Raw genomic sequence first — 22,380 nt, 5'->3', positions numbered from 1 at the left:
ACTACTGTCCAATTCTGGTATCCACAGTTCAAAAAGGTTGATAAATGAGAGGGTTCAGAGAAGAGCCACCAGAATGATGAATGGATTAGAAAACATGCCTTGTAGTGACAGACCAAAGAAGCTCAATCTGTTTAGCTTAACAAAGAGAAGGTTAAGGGATGACTTGATCACAGTCTATAACAGTGGTGGGCAACCTGCCTGCGGGCCGCATGTGGCCCGTCAGGGTAATCCGCTGACAGGCCGCGAGACAGTTTGTTTATATTGATCGTCCGCAAGTACGACCGCTTCCTTCAGCTCCCATTGGCCAGGAACGGCAAACCGTGGCCACTGGGAGCTGTGGGTGGTCGTGCCTGCGGACGGTCAATGTAAACAAACTGTCTCTTGGCCTGCCAGCGGATTACCCTCACGTTCAGCCCACGGGCCTCAGGTTGCCCACCACTGGTCTATAAGTACCTACATGGGAACAAATATTTGTTAATGGGCTCTACAATCTAGCAGAGAAAGGTATAACATCATCCAATATATGGAGGTTGAAGCTAGACAAATTCAGACTGGAAATAAGATGTAATTCTTTTAACAGTGAGCATAATTAACCATTGGAACAATTTACCCAGGGTCCTGGCGGATTGTCCATCACTGGCAATTTTTAAATCAAGATTGTATGGTTTTCTAAAAGATCTTCTGTAGTTCATAAGGAGTTATTTTACGGAAGTTTTATGGCCTGTGTTATACAGAAGGTCAGACTAGATAATCACAATGATCCCTACTGGCCTTGGAATCTATGAATATATGCATAGGTCTTGCACTGGCTCTCCGCACAGAGGTGAAATTCACCCTAAATTACTTTAGGGTTTTAAGAAATTATCATCGTCATTTGTAACATCTGAAAAATAGCTTTAAGCGTTTTAATACGGGTTTGTATGAAGTAAATGCATAGTAAATATTTAAGGAAATAGGTTAATGCATATGAATACAGTTCTTCGAGTGATTGCTCATGTGTATTCCACAATAGGTGTGCGTGCCACCGGTGCCGGAAGTTTTTCCCCAGCATTACCCATAGGGGAGCACACCAGCGACTCCTGGAGTGGCGCCTTCATGGCGCAGTATAAGGGGCGCTGTGTGCTTCCCCCACCCTCAGTTCCTTCTTGCCGCCAGTGAAGGTGCTTCTGAACTGCTCTGCTCCAGCTTTGCTGTAGCTCGTCCCCAAAACTGCTTGTTCGTTCAGTGTATGGTACCTGTAGGTAGTTAGTTTAGTTTAGTTAGAGCGCCCGGGCCGAGGCATGCCCCGCGCCCCGGGGTTTAAGTTCTGTGACACTTGTAGGCGATCTATGCCACTGAGTGAGCCGCACGCGGACTGTCTGCGCTGTTTGGGGGAAATCCATCTCAGCGATCGCTGCAAGATTTGCAAGTCGTTTAAGCCTCGGACCAAAAGAGAAAGGGACATTAGGCTCCAGGCTATTCTGATGGAGTCGGTGCTGACCCCGGCTCTGGCGCACGACTCCAAGTCAGCACCGCAGTGTCGGTGCACGGTGACCCTTCGGCACTATCAGCCAGTCAGCACCGCTCTCTGTCCACGGGGCATGCCAAGAAGGCTAGAAAGAGGCCTTCTTCACTGTGACACTGGAGTTAACCCGGGACAGAGGCTAGACCCATGTCAGGCAGTCCTTGATCCCCACCGGCCTCTAGGCCTCCGACTCAAGTCGAGCAGAGTAGTCCGGCCCATTCAGAGCAGGCCTCCCCAGATGTCCGGATGCCCTCCACGCCGGAGGCCCTGCAGGCGGCCTGGGATGTTATGTCCAGGCCGGTACCAGGAGCACCGCCGATGTCGGCCCCGCGCTCCAGAGGCAAGCCACCACTGGGATCTCTGCAGTCGCCCGCGGCTCGGTACCGGTCTCGGTCGAGGGAACGTTCCTGACGCCGTTCACCACCCAGCGACCATTCAGGGAAAAGTCCACGTGGATCACCCTCGATGCCCACCAGACTGTCTGGTTGGGTTCTGTCCGACCGAGACTCTGGGCACCGCTCCGCCTCAAGGAGTGAACACCGACGGGACCAAGGCAGATGTTGCCAAAGGTCCTCGTCTCGGAGGGGTTATCGCAGCCAGTCACGGCACGGACGTCGACGTCGTTCCCGTTCGGCATCCCCGCCAGTAACCCGCCATGGCACCACCTCTGCAGCCCTGGGCGTCGATCGCCGGCGTCTCACTGTCACAGGTCCACCCATCGGAGCCGATCGCGGAGCAGCTGTTACCGACAGTACCGGTTCTCCACGTCGGGATCACGGTCCAGTGGTCGGCGTCGTTCCCGGCACCACTGCTCCTCCCAGTCCGGGGACAGCGGCAGGTCATATGTCAGCCCGGCCTCCCTTCGTAGTCGTCCATCAATGTGCCAGGCCAGTCAGGCCGAACAACCGGCTCCGCCTGTGCCACAGCAGGTGCAGTGGCACCAGGCCCCGTGGCCAGCCCAATGGTACCAGTGTGCACCGTGGCTCCCGACGCAGCCCCTGATGTGGGCTCGCTCGGTGGCCGGAGCCTCAGAAGGACCATTGGCCTCCCTCTCCGGACCGCCAAGGAAGGAGTCAGTGGGACGTACATCCTCGGCACCGTGCCTGGAGACCAACCAGTTGGTACCGGTGGACACTCAATTACCGCGCCGGCCTCCTCGCCCTTCCTGGATGAGGCGATTACGGCCCCGCCTCCCTTGGAAAAATAAAGATTCACGGAGGCTGGAATTCCTTTGGAAGGAAAATTTATTTGTCCTCAAGCTTCCAGTTACAGGTGGCGAACCACCAGGCTCTCCTGGGCCGGTATGAGTTCAATCTGTGGGGCTCCCTGCCCAAGTTCGAGGACTCCCTCCAGGAGCGTGACAGGAAGGAGTTCAAAGCGCTGGTGGAGACTGCCAGGAAATCCTGCAGGAAGCTTTGGATGCGGCGGACATGGCCGTGCGGCCCATGGCCTCCGCGGTGTCCATCAGAATAGCGTCATGGCTCCTACTCTCTGGGCTGTCCAGCGAGGCGCAGACCTCCCTGCAGGACCTCCCATTTGACGGCAAAGCTCTGTTTGTGGAACAAATGGATACAAAGCTGCATGGCCTGCAAGACTCCCACACAACTCTCCAGACTCTGGGTCTTATGTTCCAGCTCCAGCTAACCCTAAGTTCAAGCCGCAGCAGACTTCCGCTCAGACCACCCACCCAAAATATGAGGCTGCTTATAAGAAGTCGCGGGACTATAAGAGGTGCCCACAGAGGCAGTCTCGGCTTGCCCCCCAACCTGGGTCCTCCAAGGGCAGGCAGGCGGGGAAAATGCAGTTTTGACAGGACACCGGGGGGTACCCTGCCAGTTCTAGTCAGGGATCCACCTTCAATAAAACTTCCCTTCTCCAATCAGTTGTATGCTTTCCTCCCGGAGTGGTCGTGGCTGACTTTGGACCGATGGGTCCTCAACACCATCTCCCGGGGCTACACCCTCCAGTTTACTTCCTCCCCGCCCAACCACCCCCCACCCCTGTCCCTCCTGGGGGACCCCTTGCACAAGGCTCTGCTCGAGCAGGAGGTGGGGCGGCTCCTGGGCCTAGGACTGGTGGAAGCGGTACCCGGGGAGTTCAAAGGCAAAGGGTACTACTCCTGCTATTTCCTAATCCCGAAGGCCAAAGTGGGGCTCAGGCCCATCTTGGACCTGCAAGGCTGAACCAGTACATAGTGAAGCTCAAGTTCCGCAAGGTCTCCCTGGCCTCCATCATCCCCTCCCTGGATCCCGGGGACTGGTATGCCACCCTCGATCTGCAGGACATGTACTTCCACATTCATATATTCGAGGGGCACAGATGCTTCCTCCGTTTTGTCGTGGGGCAGGAACACTACCAATTTATGGTCCTCCCGTTTGGCCTGTCCACTGGCCCCAGGGAATTCACAAAATGTAGGTCAGTGGTAGCGGCCTACCTCAGGCGCCGGGGGGTCCAGATCTTCCCCTATCTGGACGACTGGTTAGTCAAGGGTAGCTCCCGGTCACAGGTGTGGGATCACATGGCGCTCCTTCTGTCCACGTGCACCACTTTGGGCCTGTGGGTAAACAACACCAAGTTGACATTAATCCCGGTTCAATGCATAGAGTTTATCGGGGCGGTCCTGGACACCTCATCGGCCAGAGCCTCCCTCCCACCGGATAGGTTCGAGACCCTGAAGGGGCTCATAGACCCGGTTACAAGGTTTCCGATGACAACAGCCAGAGCGTGCCTCCAGCTCTTGGGTTATATGTCGGCGTGCACGTATCTGGTCCGTCACGCCAGACTCAGGATGAGGCCCCTCCAGCTCTGGTTAGTCTCAGAGTTCTCTAAGGCCAGGGACAGGATGGACAAAGTCCTCACGGTACCTGAACCGGTGATCGCCTCCCTTCGGTGGTGGTCCTCCCCGAGAAACATGCTCCAAGGGGTCCCGATCAGTGGCAGGGCCCCGTCGCTGGAACTGGTGTCCGATGCTTCGGACCTGGGATGGGGGGCCCATGTGGGGAATGTTCAGACCCACGGTCTGTGGTTGGCTTGGGATCTGACCCGCCACATAAACGTCAAGGAGCTCAGGGTGGTACGGCTGGCATGCATGGCCTTCCGCTCACCCCTGGAGGGCCGGGTGGTCAGGATCCTCACAGACAACACAACCTTGATGTTTTACATCAACAGGCAAGGCGGGGCCTGATCATCTGCCATGAAGCCCTCAGGCTGTGGGATTTTTGTATAGCCCACAACATCTGCCTACAGGCCTTCCATCTGCCGGGCGCCCGGAATGCGCAGGCGGATCGCTTGAGCAGGGACTTCTCCTCTCAGCACAAGTGGTCTCTCCACCCAGAGGTGATGCACAGACTTTTCCGAGTGTGGGGAACTCCCCAGGTGGACCTGTTCACAATTCGGCAGAACTGTCGCTGTCCCCAGTTCTGCTCGGGGGGACTGGGATGGGGCGCTGTCTCCGATGCCTTCCTCCTATCCTGGTCAGGCCAGTTTCTCTATGCCTTTCCCCCGTTCCCGCTGATCGGCAAGGTCCTAGAAAAGATAAAGACGGACAAGGCCTGGGTCCTTCTGATTGCCCCGGCATGGCCCAGGCAGCATTGGTACGGGACCCTCATGGGCCTGGCGGTTGCCCTGCCATGGCTGTTGCGGTCCTGCCCGGACCTGCTCTCCCAGGACCAGGGCCGCCTCCTCCACCCCAACCTAGCGGCACTCCACCTCATGGCGTGGCTGTTCAATGGTTAGGTAGGGAGGAAAGGACGTGCTCAGAAGGGCTTTAATATGTCCTCCTAGAAAGCAGGTAACCCTCCATGCACCGAGCCTACTTGGCAAAGTGGTCTCGATTTTCCAGATGGACGGACGAGCGGGGCGTTTCCCTGGTGGCCGCCCTGATCCATCTTATTCTGGACTACTTCCTCCACCTTAGAGCCCAGGACCTGGCGCCCTTGTCAGTCAAGGTGCACCTGGTGGCGATATCGGCCTTCCATCCCCCAGTGCATGGCCACACGGTATTCTCCCATGCTATAACTGGCCGATTCCTTAAGGGTTGGATTGTCTCTTCCCGTATTTTAGGCCCCCAGTTCCGCAGTGGGACTTAAACCTGGTGTTGGCCCGTCTCACGGGGCCCCCGTTTGAGCCACTAGCCACGTGCTCCTGGTCCCACCTCTCGTGGAAGGTGGCCTTCCTGGTTGCAATCACGTTGGCCAGGTGGGTCTTGGAGCTCAGGGCCCTGACCTCCGAGCCCCCATACACGGTGTTTCATAAGGATAAGGTCCAGCTCCGCCCACACCCTTCGTTCCTCCCGAAGGTGGTCTCCGCCTAACACATGGGTCAGGACATTTTTCTACCGGTCCTCTGCACCAAGCCCCACGCGTCCAGTGAGGAGCGCCATCTCCACACGCTGGATGTGAGACGGGCTCTGGCTTTCTACCTGGAGCGGACTAAGCTGTTCAGAAAGTCCTCGCAACTATTCATCGCCTGGCCAAGCGCATGAAAGGTCAGCCGATCTTCACTCAGCGGCTCTCCAACTGGATCACTTCATGCATCCGTACTTGTTATGACCTGGCGGGAATCGCTCTGCCACCAATTGTGAAGGCGCACTCGACTCGGGCGCAAGCCTCGTTGGCTGCCTTTTTGGCCCGCGTCCCCATCCAGGACATTTGTAGGGCTGCCAGGTGGTCTTCAGTTCACACGTTCACCTCGCACTATGCGATCGTCTCCCAAACCAGGAAAGACACCGGGTTCGGCAGGGCTGTACTCCGTCCCAAGAATTTGTGAACTCCTACCCACCTCCAATGGACATAGCTTGGAATCACCTATTGTGGAATACACATGAGCAATCACTCTAAGAAGAAGAAAAGACAGTTTCCTTTTCCGTAACTGGTGTTCTTCGAGATGTGTTGCTCATGTCTATTCCACATCCCACCCTCCTTCCCCTCTGTCGGAGTTGTCTGGTAAGAAGGAACTGAGGGTGGGGAGAGCGAGCAGTGCCCCTTATACCATGTCATGGAGGCACCACTCCAGGGGTCACTGTGGCGCTCCCCTATGGGTATTGCTAGGGGAAAAACTTCCAGCACCGGTGCACGTTGCAAGCATGCACACCTATTGTGGAATAGACATGAGCAACACATCTCGAAGAACACCAGTTACGGAAAAGGTAACTGTCTTTTATATAGCTATTATGTTTGTTAGGCTATATAATGTAGCACATTAAAGTCTTTTTCAATATTTTTATATGTCATTTGTAGTTGGAATTCATTTAAAAGATCATAGAATAGAGGGGGACTTAATATTCAGTTACACTTACTCATTTCTCTCCTGATGATATTTTTGGCTACATTTAGCATCTTTCCCCCCAGTTTTAATGCGTTTCACTTTGAGACATGAATTATTAGGAAATTTCAGCATCTGGTATTGGCATTTCCATATGCAGCCCAACTGCACATTTTTTAGTAAGAACCTATTGAACATGCAGTTCTTAGCAAAAGACTTAGCGAAAGACTTTACAATCAATTTCTTAGACCCTAACAAAGAAGTTCAATTAGTGCTTATGTGTAATGTTGAGGGTTTTTAAAAAAAAAAAACTATAATCAAATAATAATTCCTAATAATTCCTTGTTATTTTAATGGCACTCAAATCCAAAGGTCTAACAAACGTTAGAAACAAAATTATAAATTTCAGATTGGCAACCCTGCTAAATAAATATCCCAACCAGTTTGCAGATTCTCCCAATAACAGAACAACAGTAAATGCAGCTCCCACAAATGAAGAGGGAATTAAAGTCTTTAATCTTGTCCATATGTCCTTTCGGAGCACAGAAACCAAGTACATTTATTTTTATTTATCGTCACTCATTTTTAAAGGTGTCCTTACCAAAGTATGTAGGTTACTGTATGTTTTATGTACTGCGTGCTGGGTAATAACTTGAGAGGACTCCCTGTTTCTAAAACTAAACTGACTATTAGGATATCTATTTACAGAGATTCCGTGGTCTGCATGCCAGCCACGGGTGCACAAGACTGACTTCCTGGTGCATCTTCCAAACTGTTCTTTTTTCTTCAACCTGTGCTGCTCCCTCCAAGTTCTATGTATGTCGCTATACTATACAGGGTTTCCAGTCAGTCACTGATATTCTGGATGAGTGGATCAGACAAATTGCACTCCCCAGATACTGCAGCTGTAACGCAGAAGATGATTGGCTAAGAATCGGGGTTTCCTGCTTCAGTCAGTTGAGAAAGCTTGGACAAATAGATACATAAGAGATTCCTGGTGTAGCTGAAACAGAACTACACCAATGCGAAGTAGGTAGTGTGCCAACATAGGGAATTAAAGCGCAACACATTAGAGCACTTCACAAATTATGCCTCTTTGTGTGGTTTGCCACCATTTAGACAAGCCCGTAGTCTCTCTAGTACCTCTTATAAAGTCAGAAACTCACTATGTTATTTTCCTCTAAGTCAAATATTTTTAACTATATATTTTATTATGTTTTTCAATGGCCAGAGAACCCCTGCCTCATGCTGAGTTTTCCCATTTCAGATACAAAAATGTGGTATATTTTTGCTAAACTGGGCTTGGGTTCCAGAACCTTTTAATTATTGTGGCCTGAGTTTCAGTATGGTTGCAGATTTCAGTGCCAATGATTCCCAGTCACAGCTAACAGGCTAGCTTCTCATCTCAGGTGGGCTGTATGTATTGCTATGTAACACACACGATTGTTGTACCTGCACAGTGCTTGATTTTCTGCCATGCAGGCTGTGCAACTGAAGTTGGAATCTGACCTTTGTTACTGATCCATAGACCATTCCCAGCCCATTTTGTTCTCTGTTGAGGGATCAGAGTCCTCTGGGATTACCCATATTTTCCTCCTTTACCTCTTGCACCAGCACTCTCATCAGACAGCAACTCTCCCTGTGACTGAGTTCTACCTCTTTAGCAATGTTAAGGTCTGAATTTGCTAACTTCTGTGCATTACATTTTCAAGCTGGACAGTGCATTAATGTAGCTTTTTGCATTTAATCAATATTTGGCTATAAGTTAGTAACTTGATCTTTGATAGAATCTCCTTACATGGAAGGAATGTTCCAGTGGATTAACTCCCATAGCATACCTTGTTTAACAGAATGAATGTGCCTTTTTGTAAAATGTCACAGTAATTCTATAATGTATTTTTATTTCACCAGAGGTATATATTTTCTCAGAAGCAAGAGCATTACAGTAGATTAAAATGCTTTGGAGCCATTAAATTGCTCTGGAGCCTACCACGACAAAGCTACCCTCAACACTAATGACAAGGATGACATAACACATTTTTTTTTTGGCCTTAAAATTAGTAACTGTGCAAATGTGGTTGAGGTCTTCATATTTTAGAACTGAAGTCACATGTGATGAATACTTACTATACCATATAATTAAATGAATTTCCCCATGACAGTTGAACACATTTGTTAATATTCTGGGTTTTTTTCCCAGCAATTTTATAAATCTGCCTTTAGCAGTTTTTCGCATACCTATACTTAAAAATTCTTGTCCCAAAGCAAAAGTTTTTGTATACAATATATAAATCATTTTGAACTGTGTTTTCAAGTTTAACCTGGGCATTTTATAAAAAATAAGCATTATCTCTATATTTCAAATGGCTTGTGTTTTGTATATTTAGTCTGCAGTAATTCACAAGGGGAAATGAGTCTTCATATTTTTCTTTTTAAATCATGTCTTCTTCAGTGATTACATGGACTGCATATGTTGACTTACACTTCCCAGACAAATGTCTGGATCTATATTACACGTTTGCCATGAACTGTATTCAATTGTATGAACTTTGTGCAAACCAGAACATGTGGTTTTTGGCCTTAGACTTTGCTGCATGGTGTGTCATTTGAAACATATTTTGACTGCATTGCAAATCTGATGACTGTATGTCTTTGTATTCAACCACCTTACAATATATAATTTGTTGCTGTTGTCAGCAAGACTCATGCTGATTTTAGTTCATCCATCTTGAAATTTAATAAAAATGTAGAGGAAAAATAATGGGACTAGCTCTCAGAAAGTACGAAGGGAATGGCAAGAAATTATATCTTGACGTCTTTCATCCAGAGATTTTTCTTTTAAGGGAATATGGGAAAGGCCATGTTGTAAAGGGTACTCTGTATTTGACATTTTCCCTGTCATTTAAAGGCTTAAAAATCTTTGAAAAAGAAATGCAACTTACAGTGCTTCCACTTTTTCTTTGGGGAAATGGAAATGACCAAATTGAACAAACCGTGCCAAAAATGCTGTCCTCCCTTACACCTGTGCAACCCCAGTAGGTGCTACACTGATTTACACCAGCTGAGGTTCTGTCCTGCCCTTCTGCTGAATGCTGGCACAATACAGTCCTCAGAGCTTTTACTAGAAAAGCAAAGGCAATACCCTCAGAGATATAGCACTGGGGGCAACTTGTCTGGCCTACTCCACACACACTAGCATCATTTTTGAAGTGATTGCTTCTGTTGCACAGTTGCTGAAATGGCCAGTTCAGTGCTGTGAAGGGCACTGGCGACTCATTGTTTGTCCCTTCTCATTATAACAATAATTCTATATCCAGCAATTTTTAATAGCTCTTTTGTATTGAGATTTCATAGTTTCATTGTACTTTGCTGGCTTAAATGGCAGATGGCTTTAACATGTTTCCTCTTTTTTTTTTTTTTTCTTTCATTGTAAAGCCCTACTTGGCAAGTGGAAGACAAAATGGATGCTAATAATGTGGCTTACACATCTGGGAAGCTAAGTTTTCACACTGATTACCCTGTTCTGCAGCATCCACCTGGGGTAAGGGGAACTTACTGACTTTTCCACAAAGCAAGGGGAAAAATCTCATTGTTCCTATAATTTGAAAAAGCGACAGGTAATGTGTCTGCTGAGCAAAACTTAGATATATGTAAAATTTCCGTTTTTTTAAAGTTCATCAATCCATAGGAAGAATTATGATTATCTAGTCTGAATTCCCATATAACAGGCCATAGAATTACACCAGTAATTCCTACAATGGAGCAAATTATTCTTTCCTGCTATATGAGTGAACACTATCAAACCCAATAACTTGTAGCTGAACTAGAGGATATCTTTTTAGAAAGACATCTGGTCTTGATTTAAATACTCCAAATAATGGGGAATTCACCACTTCCTTTAGTTAGCTGCTGAGGCGCTTAATCACCCTTACTGAAATTAAAAATTGCATCTTATATCCAATTTGAATTTAATTGCAGCTTCCAGCCATTGGCTTTATTTATGCAGTTGTCTGCTAAATGAAAAGGTTCCCTCGTACCAGATACATTCTCTGTGGTATTTATGGACTGAGATCAAGTCACCGCATCACTTTCTCTAGAAGTTGAAAACAATTTAAAATAATATTTAAGGAAAACTTGTTCCTAAATTGTACTGAATGAGATGGCACAGGGAGGATCAAGTAAAATCAATAGCAGTGATGTTTACTTCCATGCATTTGTAAGTCATTAATTTTCTTACAGCATCAAATGTTTATAATGGGGAAAATTGCTGCTCCAGTCTGCTGGAATTCTTTGAGTCAACAAACTATTAGATGAAGGAGAACTGGTAGATATAATTTATTTGGACTTTCATAAAACTTTGACAAAGTCCCTTACAAGAAGCTATTAAGAAAATTAACTAGTCATGGGGTGAAGGTGAAGTTCTGTGTCATGGATTAGAAGTTGGCTGAGACAGAAAAGAGCAGGGATAAATAGTCAGTTTTCCATGTGGCAAAAGGTGAGCCATCGAGCTATAATAGTGCTAATGTTGTGTAAAATATTCATTAATGAACTAGAAAAGACAGTGAACAGTAAGAAGATATAACATGATTTAAGTAAATCAAGATTAGGGAAGAATGTGAGGTACTCCAAAGCGGCCTAACAAAACCAGCTGACTGGGCAGCAGGGATGGCAAATGAAATTCACTTTTGACAAATGGAAGGTAGTGCACATTGGAAGGAGACATTTGAAATATTCATACTACCGGAGACTGAATTAACTGTAATTACTTAGTAAAAAGATCAGGGAGCCACCGTAGAGAGCTAAGTGAAAACCTCTGTGTAATGTGCAAGTCAAAAAGAGCAAACTGCATATTAGGATGCGGTATGTTGCACAAAAATGATATTGAATATATTACAGTGCCATTATCCAATTCAATAGGGTTCCTCACTTTGAATACCGTGTCCATTTCCGACTACCTTATCTGAAAAATAATATAACAAAAACAGAAGTTCAGAGAAAACTATTAGAGGCCCGAGGATACTTCCACAGGAGGAGAGATTGAAAAGATTAAAACTAATGGGAACTGGGCATACCTTAGGCAGCTTTGAAAAATTTATTCTAGGTATGTTTAATTCAGAGAGGAGACAAATAGGAGAGATGATCAAGATATAAAACTTATGAGTGAGAGAAGGTAAATCGACACTTCTGTTTACTTAAGCATAATACAAGAACAAGGGGACATCCCGTGAAACTGGATGGCAACAACTTTAAACTAATAACAGGAAAAACATTTTTACCCAGTTAACCTGTAGAACTCTGAGTCACCATGACAGCACAACATGATTCACATAATTCACAACAGACCTGAAAGAGAGTACCACAAAGAATGTATAACTAACTAAAGATACTACAGCAAACATTTGTACCTTCAAATTTCATACTTGCAATCCCCCCTCCCCCCCCACCCCCCCAAGGCTGGAAGTAATCATTTTGTGATGAAATGAACAGGCCAGCATGATCTATTTCTGAAGAGGAGCCAAATCTTTCACATTAATGTGCTACCTGCTGAAAATTCATTTAGATGCTGTTGGTTAATGTGGAATAGGAATAGAGTGGTAGTTCATTAATAGGAAACAGATGTGCCTTAGCTCACTATCTTATCTATGCCAAAACCACAACATCACGTACTGCCATAAAACATTAAAAAAAAAAAAAAAAAAAAAAAGCACAACCTGTTCAATTCTAAAACCCCAGTTTAAAATAAAAATTGTTTTTAATCACATTAGAAACATATTTGCCATCTAGGCTCACAATGCATGATTGTGCTAATTTCCTAATTATTATACAGTATCTGGATACTATCTAAAACAGAAAGTATGGCCCTAAATGGATGATGATTAATTTTTAGAGGTCACCTATAAAAATATCTGAGGATTTTTCCAAAGTTTTGATCTCATTCACATGATATCCTGTTAAAGATGAGTACTAGTTTTGGTTGGAGTTTCCATCTCTCTAGACTGGAAAGCTAATGTCTCATTTTGCATCCCTTGGCGTTTTGTCATAGGGCCATTATCACTTATGGGTTAGACTGTCACAGTCCTTCCCTGACCATGTATGCCCCTGTTTGCTCATGCACAGATTGCAATTCTCGCCATGGTGGTGAGAGAAGAAGCTGCTTTCCTAGTACTCCCCGCCTTTAGCAAATGGGTATCCTGTCTCCTGCGCACCTCTACCAGCAATTCTGGACCTCTCTACCAGCTATTCTGGACCTTTCTGTCCAGATTAGCTGGTCTGGGATATGAAGTGGGAGCAAGCTCTTCTGTGAAAAGGATGAAGTAATGTACTCCCGCTCCAGCACACAGAAGGAACAGGGAACGAATTGTGAGTCCCTGAACCACATTTGTGCCTGGGCCAGTGCAGCCATACACCATCCCTTATCTAGGGCAGGTTGTATTTAGAATCTAAACTTCATTTCATTTGCGGTTATGTTGATTGATTCTTCTTCTGCCTCAACAGTTACCCCTGTTTCTCCCTATAATCACTGCCATATTACGTCACCCCATACTACAGGGGCAGCTAACAATACCTGAATCCATTCCTTCCCCTCACTTCTCTGTTTTACTTCCCATTTTCTTTAGCTCTAACTCAGTTCCATTACTTGGGTGCAGTCCTCAATGACTTCAGTGAAAGTTGCATTCATGTAAATGATGGTCCAATTCTGTGTTTAGTTACACTGATGTAAACTGCAGTAAGTGGACCAGATGCTGCTCTCCTTGATGTCACTGGAAGTTTGCCATTAACATCAGTAGGAGCAACACTGGGCCCAATAGAGTTATCCCAGATTTACATTCGTGCAACTGTGAGCAGAATTTGGCCCTTCAGCTCCATCTTGTCCAATTTTTTGAGAACTCTGAACACAACATAAACAGAAGTGTATGTTTCCTGAGGGTCCATTATTGCTGTAGATATCTTAGACCTGCTGTCTTCAATGAGCCAGTGACACATACTGACATCCTTGGTGAGCACATTTTTCACACCTAATTATGTCATTTCTGCAAGTGGAAAATAATTCCCTATATTTAGAGAGGCTGTAATGACCACAGTGTGTGTTTAAATTATATGGCAGTAATCACCAGTTGTACCAACCTGACTCAGGCCAGAAGAAATTTATGGAACCAGAGCTTTGTGATTTAGGCCTAATTCACCACCTTGTTACTTAAGTTTTACCCCATTGTGACAGTAGACTCAGACTGGTGTGAAACTGGGGTAATACAATGGGGATACAGGTCCTTTAGTCTTTTAGGATATTTTTTAAATGACAGGACAGATGAATGAACTGATGACAATGAATTATTAAATATCCAGGCTATTTCTTCCTGTAATAAGGTGTTAATTTGTTACAGATTCAGTTTCTTCATTGTATAAAACAAGCAGCTACTGGAGGTGAAAGTGAAGTTGTAGATGGATTTCATGTATCCAACAAGCTGAAGGAGCAAAATCCTCAAGCCTTTCAGATCCTCTCCTCCACCCTTGTAGACTTCACGGATGTTGGGGTCGACTACTGTGATTTCACTATGCAGTCTAAACAGAGGATTATAGAGTGAGTAATAGTCAAGGGTGTGATTATATCTAATAGAATCCCAGTAGTAGCTCATACCATATTGCTGGTTCACCAGGAATTACAGGGTTGCACACAGTGCTTAATTTGTGCCTGGGCTTGCCAGGGCTGAGCCCCAGTACCTCTAGGCTTGGCAGTTCATAGCCCTGACACCTCTGGGCTTGCTGCATTAGTTTTGAATGTAAAAAAATTGTTTGAGCCCCAGCACCTCTTTCATTACAAATTAAGTACTAGTTGCACAGCAACAATTTGCTTGAATGAAAAAGGTTATTTGGCATCTTTCATTGTTTCTCTTGCAGAAAGATGTTAGAGGGTCTATGCCTGCCACCTTGTGGGAAAACAGTGTTTCAATTTTGTCTTTAATTATTATGTCTTATCAACTGAATTATGTTGTACTATAATATGTCAGTTATTCTTTATTATTTTTATTATTGAATTTATCATTGTCTCAACTTTCCCTACTCATTCTTTCCACCCTCCAGGAACTCAAAGCAACCATACTAACCTTCTCTTGATATCCTTCAGTTGGTCTTCTATCTAAATTCTATATGAAATGTGTACCAATGCTGGGATGCTGCCATGTTATGAAGCTCCTAGATAGAAAAAACTCTTATGTTACATAGAGGCTGTCTTGCTGTTTTATCCTCTTTTTTTAATCTTGTTACATGACAAGGAGGTCAGGTTAGATGTCATAATGGTCCCCTCTGGCTGTAAAAATCTATTAATCAAAACACACACATTATGTGTGTGTGTGTTGATTTTTTATATAGACAGAATAAGGGTGGGATTTTCAAAAATGCCAAAATATTTAGGAGCTCAAGTCCCTTTGATTATTAATCTTCCTAAACCCTGACCCATTGATAAACTTGAAAGCAGGAGTCTGATATGCAATAATGTACAATACTTTGTCATAGCACGACACTTCATTGTTGAACTGTGCTGTAACAGCCAGCAACTGAAAGGGGAAAGTGAACCCGTCCTTACCAAAACAAAAATATGCTAAAAGGTTGAGTGGCATGATAATATATTTCTCTCTCTCTCTCTCTTTCTCTCAGTGTAGATTACAGAGGCCAGGTGGTTCGTATCAATTATAATAATGCAACAAGAGACACTGTTTTTGACATACCTGCTGAAAAAGTGCAGCCGTTTTATGCAGCTCTGAAGGAATTTGTTGATCTATTGAACAGCCCGGAACATAAGTTTACCTACAAGATGAAACCAGGTCAGTGAATAAGTTGCTTCTGCTTATAGAAATTGGAAGATTTTTTTTCATGCTTTTGCCTAAGAACAAAATCCTAAACATTTGAACATGTTAGTACAATTCTGGTACAAAAAGGGAATCTCGGTCCTCTCTGAGTGCCCAACATGAAATACTTGGGGCCAGATTTGGAGAAGTCCAGAGCACTCATGACCGCAGCTGAAATCAATTGGAGCTGTTTTTGAACATGTAAAGTGCTATAAAAATGCTAAGTTTTCTGGAAAATTAGGTCTGAGGTGTATCAAGTTGGGCATCCAAAATCAGTGGATACTTTAGACAGTTTTACCCTTAATTTCTCTGTGCCGCAGTTCCCCAGTTGTAGAATGGGGATAATAGCACTGAACTACCTTACAGGGGTGTTGTGAAGACACATTCACTACTAGGTATGAAGCATTCAGATACTATGGTGAGAGCATCATAGAAACCATAGGAGGAAATTAATTACTCTGTATTTGGAGCAGGGTTTAAATAGCGTGCAGTAAATAATTCATGGGGCCCAGGCTGAATGATGAGGATAACACAAACCATTAAATAGCTGCCCATTAAGTGAGCACGTTCCTTCTGTGCACTGTATGAGGAAGGGGTCTTGTGGTAAAAAGTAGTATGTGATCACTTAATTGAGGACTGTGGCTGTGTCTACACTTGGAGCTGAGAGTGTGAATCCCAGTTTTCATACACTTGCACTAGCTCTCACCAAGCCAGCACACTAAAAATAGTAGTGTAGCTGCGGTAGAATGGGCAGCAGCAAGCAGTGGCACAGACTAGCCACCCTAAGTATGTACCCAGGGGGTTCCAGTCAGGTTTGTACTCAAGGTGACTAATCTGTTCCTGCCGCTTGCTTCAGTCTTTGCTACCATGATTACTCTACTATTTTTAGCACGCTAGTGCAATGAGAGCTAGTGTGAGTATGGCTACGTGAGCCGAGAATCACACCCCTAGTTCCAAGTATAGACGTAACCTGTATCGTAATCCATACACACAAGAGGACTGAATTAAGGCTGCAAGGGTTAGCTACATTCTGGCATTTCTTAACTTTTAAACACTTGACTTTGTAACTTTAATGTTCTTTTAATGTAGTTAGGTATATTACACACACAAAATACGGGCTGTTTTGAGCATGTTGGCTGAAAATTACCATGGTGCACAGTGCTTGTGCAAAGACGTGCCATGCTAATGTGCCGCAGTAGGTTTGTGCAGCAGGGCTATACATGAAGGCATCTGCTGTCCTGTGTGCTGCAGAGGGCAGCGATGTAGATGGACCAGGGGATCCATTATTACGTGTCTCCAGTGGCACTGTTGCCCCACACAAGCAGGGTGGAGGTGCTGGAGCACACACTCTTCCAGCCCATAGGCTGTAGTAATAGATGCCCCGGGGCGGGGTGCACCGCAAACCCGCACCTTGCCTCTGGGTTGTGGGTGGATTTTACTTGCTAGCCCCCATGCTCATCACCTGCACAGAGCCTCTGGCTTTGTGTATGTGAAGTGAGTTCACCCATTAAAACCAGATCATCATATGTGGAGCCATGACTGAGAGGGGAGCCATGAGTGCTCTCTATTTCAGCCACTTTCCCAAGGTAGCTCCCAAGGCTGGAGACAGCCTCGGACACCTGGGAAATTTATTAGTCCCTCCCCTGTGCTGGCTGTAACAGGGGATAAGGCTCTGCCCTAGCCCACTGCACCTGAGGGAATAAAGATTCACACATCTCCTGAGAGGTTGCTGTGGGTGACTCTCATCTGTGCAGCCATCTCTTTCCTCAACCTAGTTGTTCTTTACTCATCACCCATTGTTAAAGGCACCTGCATTTGTTCTCTTACCAACAGTTCTTCATCCTTGTATGGTCCTTCATGCTGCTTCCTCCTCTATTTCTGAGCAAACCTTTGTGGTCCCTCTTCCTCCAGTGATACCTTGTTGGCCCCTGAGCATCATCCTCATGATCTTTTGTGGTCTTTTCTCTGCACAATCCCTTGTTGTCCTTCCTCCCCCTCCTCCTCAGCATGGTCCTGTGTGGTCCCTCTTCCTACTCCGCATGATCCACACAGTCCCGGATCTTCCTCCCACTGCATGTGATACCTTGTCGTTCTTCCTCTTTTGCCGCGAATCCCTCATGGCCCTTCCACTTCCTCTGCATGATCTCTTGTGGTCCCTCTTTCACATCCTCCATGCAGTCCTTCACACTTCCTCCTCCTCTGCACAATCTCTCATGCACCCTCCCTCCTCTTGCATTGCTCTGCCTGGTTCCCCAGTGTCTAGGAAATTAGTTGCCGTCTCTTTCACTGCAGACCCTACCTTTCTTCCTCAGTCTGCTCTTTTTAACAGTTTCCTAATCCTTTGGCTAACATTTCCCATCTAGGTCCTTCTCCCCCACCACGCCTATGGGATCAGCCAGACTCCTGACTCCACACCAGCGGTGTAAACTTCAAGGGAATTAACATCTGCTTTATCCATTTGAGAACAGGCAATCTTGTTTCTCTTCCTCCAGTTTCCTGCCTTATTCACTACATACCTTCCACCGTGCAGCAGGAGTCCTAGAGATAACACCCTCCTTCAGTATATAAACCTGATTAATTCCCAAAGCACTGAATGAGGCAGGAATCCTTTGGAAAAAAAATAGTACGTACACTGTATCAAAAGCCATATGCACAAGGGGGCTGGATTAAGGCTGTATGGGCAAACTTAATTCTGACATTTCCTAACTTTTGAGTGCTCAGCTTTGCAACCTTAATAATGTTCTTTTAATGTAATGGTTTTGGATGTCGTTTCCTCATGTAAAAAAAAAAATCTGAGAACACAGAAATTCCATCATGTAGCATCATACTGACACCCGCCCGGGTCATCAAGCAGGTTTGGAAACTTTAGATCCTCTCAGACCTCTGCCACTTGAGCTAACAGAGTTATTGATAGGAGCAGCAGGCAGAGTACGTGGATTGGGCATAGAGGGAGATAAGACACACTTTGCAAGTAGGTTTCGTACATATTTGCTGACAGCAGAGGAATGTAGAGTCTCAGGACTCCTGGGTTCAGTTCCACATTCTGGAGGGGATTTTGCATGGAAGGTGCTCAGACGTTACAATGGTGGGCAGCAGTGTAAAAACCCGAAGATAGTATGCTCTAAGTGCTTATTGACCCTTTTTCCCTGTCCCCCAGCACATCTGTCTCACCTTCTCCAGCCCCTTCCCCCAGCTCCTGCTCCCATTCCCTCTAACCCTATCCAGACCCAGGCTCCTACCCCTCTTCCCCCTGAATCACACCTGTATACCACCGAGACACCTGCACCTCTCCTCCCTAACTCCCTCTGCTGCCCCTTCCCCCAGCTCCTGTCGGCTACTGCTTCCCTGTCTGCATCTCCCCACCCTCTGGCTCTTTCATTCCCCTCTTTTCATGTCCCCCCCACACCCAAGCACACGCACACCTCCACCATTCCTCACCTCTGCCTTCTAATCAGGCTGCTTCCTTCCTCCTCACTGTTGGGCACCATCAGCAAGAGCATTGAGTCTACAGGACAGACAGTCCGTTGCTCTCAGTTCTGGTGCCTGGCACCACAGCAGCCCAGAGCCACAATTGCCGGGAAAGTCCTGCTTAGCCCCAGCACCCAGAGATGGAGCATGCTGAGTTGTTTGGTGGGGATAGCACATGTGCAGTGCAGTCACACATGGGAGCTGTGAGGCTCTTGAGTATGTGTGTTCAGTGCCAGCAGAACCTTTGAAGAATTTATCTCCCAGACTCTTAAGAAGCTGCTTCTGAGCATGTGCAAACCAGACATGCCAAACCCATGAAAAAAAAACACAGAAATTGGGCTAATTGGCTTGTGAGTTGCTTGTTGGCTAGTTTTTGGCTTGTAGCTTGTTGCTTGTTTGGCTTGTAGCTTGTTGCAGCTTGTTGCTTCTTTTTTTTTGATCGGCTCCCGGCAAGCAGGGGCCAGAGGTGGAGAGAGTCAGGGGTGCACAGCGGGCCCACCACAGTCCCAGACTGCACGTCGGGGGGATCTAGTCACATACAGTGTTGGGGTTTTAGGGATTAGGTTGTTTTGGCCTTGTTTTGATATGGGATTAGCTTGATTTTTGGCTTATTGTGAAAGTTGAGGTGCTTATTTACCATGTGAAAGTTGGCACCTGAGGTGCAAACTGCAGTTTTTCAAAGACTGAGAACTTGGCCAAATGTGAATGGTCCCTGACTGAGGAGTGGGAGCCTCCTAGCTACATTCTGCGCTGTGATTATCCCCTACAATGATGAATTGGATACCCTGTACATTCCTCCCCTCCCCCCCACCCCCCCATTCAGGGGGGTAGAGGCTGTGCTGCATTGCCACCATTGGTGAGGTCATTTTATTTCATGTCAGACCCCTTTCTCTGTGCTGGTTGGATCCTTGCAAAGTGGTTATTCCAGCCATAGGGTTGTGGTACTCCTGCAGCCTCTATAACCCCAGTGATATGGGAGGGAGTTGCAGTTTGCAGGAGATACAGTGGCTAGGGCTCCAGCCTGAGACTTGAGATATCTGAATTCAATTCCCAGCCATAGACTTCCTGGGTGACTGTGGGCAAGTCACTTAGTCCCTCTCTGTCTCAGTTCCCATCCGTAACATGGTGATAATAGCACTGCTCAATGCCACTGGGATGTTGTGAGCATCAGTATATTAATGATTATGAGGTGCTCAGTTACCCCAGGCACAGACAGATGTAAGTGATGGAATGTTGTGCTTTCTAGGAATGTTTACATTTCTCAGTTGTGGGGAACAGGTGTTTTGGGGCTGTGGGTTTAAAGAGACACTCAGACAAATGCATTTAAAGCACTTCAATGTGTTATATATTTGAAATGATGGAAAACATGACAAAGTTGTGAAGTACATTGTTTAATCTCTTCGTAGGAGACATAGTAACATTTGACAACTGGCGTTTACTGCATGGTCGCCGGAGCTACCAATCAGGAACAGAAATATCCCGTCACCTCGAAGGTGCTTATGCAGACTGGGATGTGGTAATGTCAAGACTCCGACTCCTGAGGAAGATCGTCCAGAATGGCAATTAAACTTTCTTCTGGTTTAATAATTAGCAATGCCTTGGACAGTTCATCTTTGTTTTAAAAAATACAAATATATTGGATTTCCACATTTTAAACCTTCACTAATATAACCTTTGAAAGACCGAATATATTTTTCAAAGGTATGCTTTGTTGAAAACAATATATCTCGCAGTATATCTTTATTCTGCTGTCATTGTAAGTGGTATTACACCCTGCTGTACTAGTCTGAAACTGGTTAGATACCAATACACCACAAATAGGCCTTCCCTTCTCAGAAATCAGTCTCTCCAGGTGAGGCATCAAGAAAAGCCTTTCACATGTCACCCATTAAGGGTTTGTAATGGACAGCAGCTTTCTGCGAATTTTATATCTATTTTCAGAGATATAAAACCATTTTCTATATAATGACTCGTTTTCTTTACCCCGCCCCAAAAAAACCCAACAAAAGCTTTAGAATCTGCAGTGATGTTAACAAGCAATTCTACTCTGGAAAGTGACTATTCAAAAATAGCATCTTCTTACTCAACAGATCTGCTCTTTGTGTATGTTCAGAGCCACTCCTGCTTAATTTCACACCCACGAGTAAGTTTTTTTAGTACTTTTTATTCCAGTTAGCTCTAAAGAGTCCATACAGCTATAAGAGAAGAGATGGACTCATACCCTTCCTTATCAGCAGTAGTATTACAATACTACCTAACGTCCAGAGATCAGACCCCTGTTGCAGAGGGTGCTTTGCAAATACTTAGTAGAAGACTCTCCCTGTCCTGAAGAGCTTACAGTCTGTACAGCCAAAGGAAGTGTTTTTGGCCCCATTTTACAGCTAGGAACTGAGGCACTGAGAGATTCAGCATGAGAGTCACATGGGGGACTAGGCTCAGCATTGCAAAGCCTAACTTTAAGGCACTTTGCCACCAAGTGGAATTCACAGCCCTGAGTTAGGCACCTGGGCTCCCTATACAACAAGGGGAGAATTAGTTGCCTAAATATAGGATTCACAAAAGGCAGCAGATTGAGCTGGGAGCTGCCCAAGATAGCCAGTATGACATGCCAAGGAGAGGGGTGTGTCCTAAACCCCACTCTTCAGTAGGTGGTAGGTGCCTAACTCCAGGCCTAAGGGAGGCATCTCTCTCCACTTGGGATTCACAGCCATGAAGCCTTTCTTGGAATTCATTGCCTAAGCCAGGTCATCCCTTTCTCAAGAAAAACAGAGGAGAAGCCCCCTCCCACCAACACTGGTAGTCACCCAGAACATGGGAGACCCTGGTTCAGTTCTGCCTTCTGTCTCAGATATCCATACTGACCAACATTTCCAAAATAATTTCAGGGAGATTTGTGGTGGTATTTAATTTGCTAATAAAGCCTATCTGAATAGACACACTATATAAGTTCCCTTATATTACTTTGCTAAATAATACCATAGAAACATGTATTTACCTTATTAATTATCTTGTTGAAGTACTGTGAACATATCACTCTTGCTTTCTTCAGCCTCTCCTTGCTCGGATAGAGCTGGTAGCAGTACTGTTTGCAAAACAAATTCATTTTGGTGGCAAGTACTTAGTGTCCTAGTTTTGATTTCACTTCTCTGATGGGTGCAAATTTTTGCACATATGCTGAAAATCCTTTCACATCCAGCATTGCTATGAGACAAAACTCAGATAGCTTTGGAAAGCAGTGGAAACTGTGGTGTCCCTGACACTGGACTTTTTAGTTCACTCATCTTGTTGCAAAAAGACGTCACT

The 22,380-nt window shown here is 45.7% G+C and overlaps 1 protein-coding gene across 4 annotated transcripts in view; it reads left to right on the top strand.

The window, feature by feature from the left end:
* BBOX1 (gamma-butyrobetaine hydroxylase 1) overlaps positions 1 to 22,179 on the top strand; it is a 110,650-nt gene extending 88,471 nt beyond the window's left edge. For 3 of the 4 annotated variants that reach the window (XM_029911454.1, XM_026651345.2, XM_026651344.2), the window contains exons 4-7: positions 10,202 to 10,307; positions 14,149 to 14,345; positions 15,419 to 15,585; positions 20,484 to 22,179. In XM_029911454.1, coding sequence (XP_029767314.1) covers positions 10,227 to 10,307; positions 14,149 to 14,345; positions 15,419 to 15,585; positions 20,484 to 20,644 — 606 coding nt within the window. In that variant the 5' untranslated portion in view covers positions 10,202 to 10,226 and the 3' untranslated portion in view covers positions 20,645 to 22,179. Of the gene's footprint in view, positions 1 to 8,351; positions 8,441 to 10,201; positions 10,308 to 14,148; positions 14,346 to 15,418; positions 15,586 to 20,483 lie in introns of those variants that run through there. The other variant, XM_026651342.2, reaches the window with a different exon arrangement.
* Positions 22,180 to 22,380: the final 201 nt, after the last annotated feature.

This window comes from Terrapene carolina, unplaced genomic scaffold, assembly GCF_002925995.2.
Source record: "Terrapene carolina triunguis isolate 2854851 unplaced genomic scaffold, T_m_triunguis-2.0 Scaffold96, whole genome shotgun sequence".
NCBI lineage: Eukaryota > Metazoa > Chordata > Testudines > Emydidae > Terrapene > Terrapene triunguis.
The sequence above is the reverse complement of the archived record's forward strand: the minus strand, read 5'-3'. Positions and strand labels throughout refer to the sequence as shown.